General features: G+C 38.8%; 2 protein-coding genes across 4 annotated transcripts; one reads left to right on the forward strand and one right to left on the reverse strand.

Moving 5' to 3' along the window:
• The first annotated feature begins 832 nt into the window (after nt 1–832).
• Nucleotides 833–4,384, forward strand: LOC119120690 (tetraspanin-3). The gene is made up of 7 exons (XM_037247827.1): nt 833–1,026; nt 1,975–2,166; nt 2,246–2,320; nt 2,438–2,539; nt 2,748–2,900; nt 3,001–3,084; nt 3,175–4,384. Exons 1-7 carry the CDS (start codon nt 964–966, stop codon nt 3,265–3,267), a joined length of 762 nt encoding a protein of 253 aa, XP_037103722.1. The 5' UTR covers nt 833–963; the 3' UTR covers nt 3,268–4,384.
• Nucleotides 4,385–4,525: 141 nt separating this feature from the next.
• LOC119120953 (proline-serine-threonine phosphatase-interacting protein 1-like) lies at nt 4,526–9,747 on the reverse strand. Of its 3 annotated transcripts, XM_037248237.1 has the most exons (14): nt 9,593–9,747; nt 8,710–8,810; nt 8,443–8,517; nt 8,323–8,357; nt 8,144–8,250; nt 8,005–8,067; nt 7,847–7,939; nt 7,415–7,460; nt 7,263–7,342; nt 7,001–7,099; nt 6,793–6,889; nt 6,516–6,695; nt 6,343–6,428; nt 4,526–4,816 (listed from the first exon to the last, which is right to left on the reverse strand). In XM_037248237.1, exons 1-14 carry the CDS (start codon nt 9,623–9,625, stop codon nt 4,685–4,687), a joined length of 1,227 nt encoding a protein of 408 aa, XP_037104132.1. In that variant the 5' UTR covers nt 9,626–9,747; the 3' UTR covers nt 4,526–4,684. The 3 variants fall into 3 exon arrangements, with proteins under 3 accessions (XP_037104132.1, XP_037104133.1, XP_037104134.1); XM_037248238.1 differs by lacking the exon at nt 7,001–7,099; XM_037248239.1 differs by lacking the exon at nt 9,593–9,747 and having other exon boundaries at nt 8,443–8,531.
• Between the last annotated feature and the right edge of the window lie 201 nt (nt 9,748–9,948).

A 9,948-nucleotide genomic window follows, 5' to 3' on the forward strand; every position in this document is an offset into this window, starting at 1 on the left:
AAGTACTACTGGTTAAAGTGTGACACATTAATGACAATGCACCAAAAGAGTACTAATGTCCATGTTAGCTTGATTATCTGCCAGGATACTGCATGAGTGAATATTTTAAGACATTAGGAGCATCTGAATAAAATATTTTAGATGATGGTGTTTGTTAAATGATGTATTAGCGATGATGACGTTTGAGGGTTTCTTGAGATTTTCTTAAAAAAAGAATATCTTATAGAATTTACTTGTGATATACTACCACCTTCTGACCGAACTGGATAGTCTGGATTTATGAAACGTGGTCAATTCATATTGCCTGTAGTATTTTTTAATATAATAAATTGATTTTAGTAAGCAACTGATGTATTATCTTGGATTTGAACAATAATGCAACGCTAATGAGGCCTACAAAAATACAATAAAATCAAAGAATAAAAATTTGAACTGAAAAAAATCACTTTTGATTTGAATTCTACGTTTAACCAAGGATTTGTAGGTAGTGAGGTAATTTTATACCACCGGCAGTCTTTTTTAATAGGTCGATTTTTAACAAATAATTGACATATCTTAAAGAATAATTTAGTATATTTCTTGACACTGAAAAAAAGGGATAGAAAATGCATTGAGAAAAACTATTCATATCTTATAAAAATCTATTCAATAGCTTATTAAATTTATGAATAAATAAATAGATAAATATTGGTGACATCATCAAGCACCTTAATATCAAATTATAGGACGTCTCGGCCTATTTGGTGTGACGTCAAGCATCACGTGACTTGTGTCTCCCTCTGCCTTGTTTTCATTGGTCAAAACCTTGAGACTCCACACAGTGGGGCGGGCCCGCCGAAGCCATTTTATTATCAAAACAGTAAAATAAAGTGCAGCAGGTGCATCGCTTTCTCTCCGTCGCATAGAGACAAGAGTGATTTATTGTATTCATTCCTTTATATTTATATTCCTATCGAGCAAAGGATGGGACAGTGCGGGATTACGTCATCGAAAACCGTCCTGGTTTTCCTCAATCTCATATTTTGGGTAAGCAATTTCGGGCACATTTGAGCGATGTGCGGCATCCTTGAGGACGGAGCGATGTTATTAGCAAGCTAGCGCACTGCGACAGAGGAGCGCCTTTTCACTTTAGCTTTGGTGGAGAAACTGAATTTGAGGTTATCATTCATATTTTTATAGTGCAACAACGTGAGGTAATAAACTGCGTTGGAATCTGCCGTGACGTAACGTGACAGCTGTTGACCTGCTGTGCTGCTTAAGCTAGGATGACGCTAGCAGCTCTGCATCCCATAATATAAACACTCACTGGCTACCTGCACCGTACAGTCTACCTTTGCGGTGTTAATAATGTTTAATTTAAAGGTCTCGGTAGAAATAATTCAATATTATGACGACATTAAGGATGCAGAAGTGCACTGCGTTTTGGCGTAAATCGATACGCGATTTAATGAAGTCACAATTACTGTATGTAAAATCGTTTCTAAAACGTCAAATACAAAACTGTATGGCAGTGCCGTAATAATGTAATATTGTACAGTGCAGTTCTGTACGATCATTATCGAATGGAATCTATTTTGATTATTCCATCTGTTAAAATTTGATTTCGCATTCAACCGTATTGCAAAATAAAATTTTAACCGTTTTTTTTTAAGTTATTGTTGGTATGGTTCAATATTAAAAAAAATTAAAAAAGCAACATCACACGAGCAGGAGTGTTGTTTTATTGTATATAATCCCTAATGTAATGATTGTATCTTGTCAAACTGCTTGTTTTTCCACAAAAAACGGATTTATTGAAATCATCAATTAATTTCTCGACTGACATTGCAGAAACAAAACAAATAATACAGTACAAGGTTTGACATAACTATTTCTTTGCAAAGCAGTTTTGTTAATCATTGATTTCATCTGGGTGAGTGTATGTATTGGTAACGAGAATATGAGAGCTAATCGTCTCGATGTATTTTTATGTAGGCGGCGGCAGGCATTTTATGCTACATCGGCGCCTACGTGTTCATCACCTACGACGACTACGACCACTTCTTTGAAGATGTGTACACTCTGATCCCGGCAATCGTCATCATCGCCGTGGGCACTCTCCTCTTTGTCATCGGTCTGATCGGCTGCTGTGCCACCATACGCGAGAGCTCCTGCGGCCTGGCCACCGTGAGTGCACGCCTGCTGGTCATGTTAGGACAAATGCCATGATCAATAATCAATTGTTTTTTTTTTTTGCTCTACTCAGTTTGCTGCCATCTTGCTGCTGGTGTTTGTGACAGAGTGTGTGGTGGTGGTGCTCGGCTACATCTATAGAGCAAAAGTAAGCTTCTATATAGTTGAGGAAAATATTCCAAAACTGCTGCCAAAAGTGAATATCCAGAAATATTCAAAAATACTTAAATTTTTTTTTTTTTAAATGGGCTGATGTGCATTCCAGGTGGAAGACGAGGTGAACCACTCCATCCAGAAGGTATACAACGAGTATAACGGCACCAACACGGACGCTCCTAGTCGTGCCATCGACTATGTGCAGAGACAGGTGAGGGGTGGAAAAAAAAGATACAAAGTTTTTTTGTCATTGTCAATTCTAAGCTCTGACCTTGTATGTAGTATGATGCTTCTGAGAGGGGGCGGAGTCTATTAGGAGGGAGGCAAATGGTTACAGTGATACGCTGGCTTTTTTTAAGCACGTCAATGTCTTAACAAGAGAGTTGGGCTGTGAAAACATTTCCTGCGTGTTGTTTTAGCTTCACTGCTGCGGTATCCACAACTACTCGGACTGGAGGAACACTCGCTGGTTCAAAGAGTCGAAAAACAACAGCGTCCCTGTCAGCTGCTGCCAACCCAACATCAGCAACTGTACCGGCACTCTCACCCGGCCGGCGGACCTCTACCAAGAGGTGCACAATAGTGCCAGTTGTCTTTTTTATTTATTTATTTTTTAAATTTTTTAAATAACAGTCCTTTTCAAGTTGTTTACATATTTGTGTTTTCTTTCAGGGTTGTGAAGCTCTGGTTGTGAAGAAGTTGAAGGAGATCATGATGTATGTCATTTGGGCTGCGCTAACTTTTGCATCCATACAGGTGAGGAGGAAGTCAGGAATGTGAAGTATTAGTGCAAAGGATAAAACCTCAAGAGCAAAGTTGCCCTACCCTTCCTGTGTTTGCCTCCAGATGCTGGGCATGCTGTGCGCTTGCGTGGTGCTCTGCAGGCGTAGTCACGACCCGGCGTACGAGCTGCTGGTCACCACCAACAGCTACGCTTGAGGGCCTCGCATCGGAAGACAAGCGTCACCACGTCCTGGTAGATTTCAAACTGTAGTTCTATATTTAAGCTGAGATATATACGCTCAAGCACACATTGCACAATCCAATAAAGTAGCAGACACTGGCGACGTGGTCCCCGGGGAACATGAGGAACCACCTATTTATTCTTATTATTGACATGCTTTGTAAGCTCTTATGTTATTTCCTTGACAGTGACAAGCTATAAATAGCCAGCGTATATTTAGCTATCGGCATTTGTTTTTTCAGAATAAAAATGAGCTCATTCAGTCAGAATGACTTAAAAAAATAAATTAAAAAAAACTGGAAAAAGCAGCCGCTTATATGTCAAGTCATGGTTGAATATTTGTGGGGCAAATGTGCACTTTTGCAAATGATGGTAGTATGTGTGACATTAAATGGATTTTTTTTTTTTTTTAACCTTAATTTCAACCTTAATTTAGAGCTTTTACTGTTTTCTGCCAATGATAATGAATTCAATGTAGGATGAAAATTGCCCATTCTCCTAACCACTGTTAATTTTGTACAAAACACTCCTAAATTGTGTGAGAGGTGGCTATGTTTTTTTTTTTTTTTTTAATCCTATCCTAGTCATCTAAATCTAGCAAATGTTGTGTTCTCGTAAAGGGTTTATTGAAGGTCCAAACGTTCGCCAAATATTCTCCAGACATTCGTCTATACAAAAAACCCCAAAAATAAACAGGGCAGGATGATGTTTTTTTTTCCCTGAAAAAGTTTGATTTAGCAGTGAAGCAGATACTTTATATTTCCTGTTTAGTTCTCATGCTGTGTATATTTAGTTCTGAATCCGCTTCACTGTTGAAGCACTGTGAATATATAAAGTGTGAGCCAGTTTGATTGACAGTGTTGTGAGTGTAGAATAAGTATTAAGCGTTCCCTTGTTTCACCTTTTTTTCATTTGTTAGTAGGAATGACTTCTTTTCGATATAGTTATTTTCCTGTGAAATTTTGCGATGTTTTCATTGACTTGGAGCTGTTATGTGAAACCCAAAATATTTTGCTGGAGTTGTAAAAAAAGGGTAACAAATTGTGAGGAGCTTTGAAGAGGAAACAAATAAAGTCATACATTTCAATTTGACTTTTCTTTTTCATTTGTGAGGTGCGGATGGGAATGTTTTTTTAAGTTGCAAAAAATACATTAAAATAATCATTTCTAGGTCTAATATTAGACAATAACTTTTTTTTAAAGTACGGGATACTAGGTCACCATGGCAACTGCTGACAATGTTTCATTTTATATATAACTTTATTAACAATTTTATTTTGTAACAGATATTTGCCTGAAATTGAAACAAAATTTACATTTACAGTGTCTGTTGACTTTCCCCCTTTCCCCCCTAAATATTTTCATTTCATCTGCCCCTTTCTGCAAACCTTTTCAGAGTTTGCCCAAATAGCTCCCAGGCACGATTCCCACCTGGCCGTTTCTCTCCACGGTCCACCAACCGTCCTCACCGCGCTCCAAGACCTGAACCACATCACCTCTTTGAACTGTCAAATCATCTTCCACCTGAAGAGATCATACAACAAGCATCAACACAACTAGTTTTAATTCTGCAGTGGTGCCTTGAGATACGCGTGACCTGGCTTGTGCAGATATGAGCTGTTGTTTGCTTTGACTTGCGAGCACAGACTTGAAATACAAATACAGTAATCCCTCGTTTATCGCGGATAATTGGTTCCAAAAACCACCCGCGATAAGTGAAATCTGCGAAGTACGCTCACCAACAAGAGGTACTGGGCAGATGAGAATTCGGGAAAGATGCTAATTCGTGATCGTGCTAACACGCGTAAACGGATTTCTAAAGGAATGTAAACGAACATTTGGAGCAATACTACATTGTCCTAAAGGTTAGACACATGTTTCCTCAATTTAGAAGTTTTATTTGGACTTTTAAACGTTTTTTTAATTTTGGAAAAAAAATCCGCGATGTAGCGAAGCCGCGATAAACGAAATGCGAAGTAGCGAGGGATCACTGTACTGTATGGTGGCAGTGAGCAGTAGTTTAGCAAATAGTGAAGAATTATTCAAAAAACAGGTGCCAATCGGTTTAATGCATTTCCTGTGGAAGTTTTCTGTCAAATAAAATAAAATAAACAGAATTTCACGGGACCAAATAAGATATTTAATTTGACGTTTTGCGCGACAAATGAGAGTTGTTTTTTTTTTTGGGTCGTGAGAGGCGGAGTAAGCTATTGGCGTGGGTGTGAGATGCACCCGGAAAAGAAAGCATCCGGAGGGGCTCTCAAGCGTGCAAGTGCAGAAGAAAGCTGCTGCTGAAATGCGATGGAAGCAATTCATCATCCTGTTCATTCGCCTGCGTTTCACCGGAGGTTGAACAAGCCAAATGCAACTCCAGCCGGCTCGCCCCAAAATACGGTTCGGATCTAAGCCCAGTGACGACACAAGCAAAAGGTAACACTGTGCAAAGCTTGCATGTGCATAAAACACAACAAAAGCTGTTCATCTCCAATTATTGTTAGACCCATGAACACAGGATGGACAAAAAAACAATGTTGAAGAAGAAATGATTATAAAGTGAATTATTATTTACATAATTCTGAAAAGATAGTAAGATATTTGGTTTGAGTTTGAGTTTATTCACGCAATATCCAAGACATACAAATTTAAACAACAAACAGTATTACGGATGCGTGAAAGGTCACCCTAAGCAAGCTATTTAAAGCTTTTAATAGGGGGCCTGGTTAAAGTTCTTTTTTTTTACATAAGAGCTATTACTTAGAACTGTAACATTTTAAAACTTCCACTATTATGTCGTTGTTGCTGTTTTTCCCAACCCACACTAATTTAAATTAGGGAACGATTTATTTAATTACATGACAAAGATGTATTTTCTCGAGGTACAAGTTAAATATAGCAAAAATATCAATGTTGCATTATGCAACACCCATATCGCGTATTGCATGTTTTCCAATTTCAGTGTGCCGAATTGTCTTACTAGTGAGGACATAAAAACTAGTACATGAACTTTAAATTAAATATCAAGGATATGGAATAAATTCTTTGCATAGCACCTGTGCATTGTAGTTGTAAAGCGCAATGTAGGAATCTTCGTCCACTATTGGCTGCTGGAGACCCAGCAGGGATGCATACGACCCATCTGAAGACGTAGCAGAGAAAAAGGCAGCAAAGATAGTGAGGAATTGTCCTTTGAATACGCCATTGCTGGAAACATCATCGGACTGACCTTCTCCACTAGAGGGCACTGTTGAATGGCGACTGACAACATTGCTCTTCACGGAAGCTTCCAGGAGAGGATCCGAGGTCCTCCTCATGTGATCTTCTCTGCCCCCCGTGAAGTGTCCTAGGCCGTTCCCATCCCCAGATCTGGTCTCCTTCTGATAATAGCTTTCAAAGACGATGGGATCTGTAACAAGAAAAGTTTGCTTCAGTGCAGATCGGGATTAAGGTGTATGCATGACTGGATGATACAGAATAAGGGATGGAAAAGTGTGAGAAATGACCTGGAGGATGCCAACCCGTCTTTTTCATCTCAATGAAGCAGTTGATGTCGGTGGTGATGTCACAGTGCTCCAGGTGCTTCCTTACCTCCTCACAGAACTGACATGAGATGATCATCATGGAGTTAAATAGTTTTAAGGATTTTTTTCTTTTTCTGTTGAAGCTTCGAGCTAGCACATAAAAGCTACCACAAATGGAATTTGTGCTTGCCTCATCATCTTTGACACATTGCATGGAGATGTGATTGCAGTGGTCCCACAGGGTGCACCTGAGCAAGTGGATGCGATCAGCCTCCATTTGCTGGAACACCTACAAGACCACGTCCACGTTTTTGCCATTAAGATTTATTCCGCCTTTAGCTGATTCACTGCACATGACTCTCATTTTCCCCCGTGAGGCGAAGTGGTGTCAAGAAAGAGGAAGTTGGTATGGACTTCCTGTTTGTGACCATGTGTAAAACTTGTCCAGTTACCTCGCACGTGCTTCTGTGTGTTTCCTCCCAGTCCTGGCGAACATTTTCCAGCTGGTCGATGTTGGTCAAGTATAAGGTCTCTGTCAAAATAGTGGACGATGCAGTTTGTACAAAACGACAACACGGGAAAAAATGACGACTCAGAATTATACCTGCTTCACTCACTGCCTGTCTGCATTGCTTGGCCCTGTGGCGTGCCTATGAGACAGATTTTAAATAAATAAAAGAGCAAAACTTTTATTGTGCAAATTAAAATGTCAGAAAAGTTTATTTCAAAATTAAAAGAATTGTCTAAAAAATTCCTTTTACACAGAAAATGATTTCAGAAAGCCAATTCCTAACTAACTTCTATATTTAATCATTTTTATTATACCCTATGAAATATAGTTCTGTTAGCTTTAAGCTATCAGTTTTGCATGAAGTCAATTTTTCAATTAGACTGTTGAAATTCAAATGCCAATTCTGATGAAGATGGAGTAAAATGTAAATAAAAACGAAATACAATCATTTATATATCTTTGTGCGGTCCGACATTTGAAATCAGAAATCATCAGGAGTGTCCAAACAGCACACGTGCAAATTACCTTGTCGCCATTTTTGGCTGCATGGGCAGTCTTCTCTGACGTCTGTTCTGCCTCGTCCGCTTCCTTGCATCTTGCCTCGTAGTTTTTCTTTGACTGTGGGTTGGAGAGACAAAACATTTTTTCTGGTTGAAAAATTCTTGTAGCCATCTTTTCCTTACCTCCATAGTTTTCCTGAACAAGGACACTTTCCTCTTCTGCACTTTCTCCATGATGCTTTCAAACTATCAGGAAAAACACTACGATGAGAACCTGCCACCTTCTTTGATATCACGAACTTTCCCCTCAAAGCAAACGTACTTTTTTTTTCTGCTCTTTCTGCCGCTCTCGGAAGGCCTCCACCTTTTTCACCTCCTCTTTCATTGCTTCCGACAGTTGGATGTGAAAGTTTCCCACGTTCTCCATTTCTGTAACCAAGGCTATTTGTTTCCTCAACTGTAGAGTGTCAAGCCTTTATCTCCCCCTTGGGATGGACTTACGTGTTTTTAGTTGCTCGAAGGAATCTTTTAGCGTGCTGTATGGAAGTATTATATGATCAGATCATTAAGTACTATATTGTGGCTTAGTTTTTTTTTTAATTGAGTATACGAGATGTGTACCTGATCTCTGCGTGTCCTCCAGCTTTGCGGGCTATGCTCACCAATTCCCGGCCGTACTTTTCTTCTGCTGACGCCCTGTGCACAAAACACTACAAAAGTAAAAACTTGTGGCACTTTATCTCATCAATCTTTTTTTTTTGTACAGACAGTCACAACTTGATATCTAAAACAAGAGCCAAATATGTTGCCCTATTTACATAGACTTTTGTGACTAAACTTTTGAATTGATTGTGAAAAGCATTGCAATGTTGCAGATGTTGAATGCACCTCATCCTTAAGAGCTCTTCCACATCTTTGCACATTTGTCTTCCGTCTCGCAGGCGTTGCATCAAAGCTTCGTAGCCAGCGTGGCAGGTAAAATCGGAGCCCTGCAAAGAGCAGAGATCGGGTGCGGTTGACGATGCAATGATAAGTATTGCTCAGCAGCTATTGCCACATGTCCCTAAGCGAATTCGACACCCGCTATTGGATGAAAAAGCAGAACTTGTCTTTTGGAATAACCGCGAAAGTGTCTTACAATGCTTCTTTAGTGGTTCTTGTAATTGTGTTTAAGTGCTAGACAAGAAAGGTTATTTCAATCCAGGGATGGCCAAAAAATGGCCCAAACCATTCACATTAGGCATTAGCAGCTGTTTTGGAATCTAAGAACAACTTTTGGGATATTACTTCTGAAATTGGCCAACATTTTTGTCCATTTTCTGACATCTTTTAGACCTGAATTAAATGATGCGATGTCAGTTTGAAACAATGTTTTGTTTTTGGTATAGCGATAGTACTGATAATTAGTTTTATTCTTTAAAAAATTATTAATTGATTAATGAACAAAATAATTAATAGATTATTCAATTATTATAATAACAGTTAGTTGCAGACTTATTGTTAATAATGAATGATATTCATGTATAAAGATGGCGATCATGCAAATTTATCACAGTCATTATCAATGAGGATTTAACAATAAATATCCATATGCAACACTTTCTTAAATCTCTACAAGTGCTTACATTTTCAAATCATCACTTCAAAAACATTCTGTGGAAATTGCAATGTCCAATCACTCATGAGCTATTTTTAGCACATGTTGTGTGTCTTTTCTTTAATTTCAGTTTTAAAAATCATGAATTAAAATACACCACCACAAGTGACTTACCCAAAAAGCATCTCTAAACATTAAACGTGTCATCTTTCAGATTTCCCTTGAAGCTTCTCTCAAACAATGAAAATATTGTGTAGCCACAAGTTTGATGATTTAAGGTCACTGGGCTTTTGGTCAACTCAACTCCCCGACTCGCAGCACTTAGTCATTTTGAATGAGGAAGTGCTTCTATCCCATGATGTCACTGATCACGTGTTAGCCATGTTTGGCCTCTTTCAATACCCACCGAGAGGACTGTTTGCATTTTGTGCAAATATTAAGCGGACTGCTTCGATAATGTTGACACTGAAAGTGGTTTGCTGAACCGTGTTAATCACAATAAGAGTCAGTGTGATGAAAGCAATTTGCAG

Source organism: Syngnathus acus, chromosome 3, assembly GCF_901709675.1.
Source record: "Syngnathus acus chromosome 3, fSynAcu1.2, whole genome shotgun sequence".
NCBI classification, from domain to species: Eukaryota; Metazoa; Chordata; class Actinopteri; order Syngnathiformes; family Syngnathidae; genus Syngnathus; species Syngnathus acus.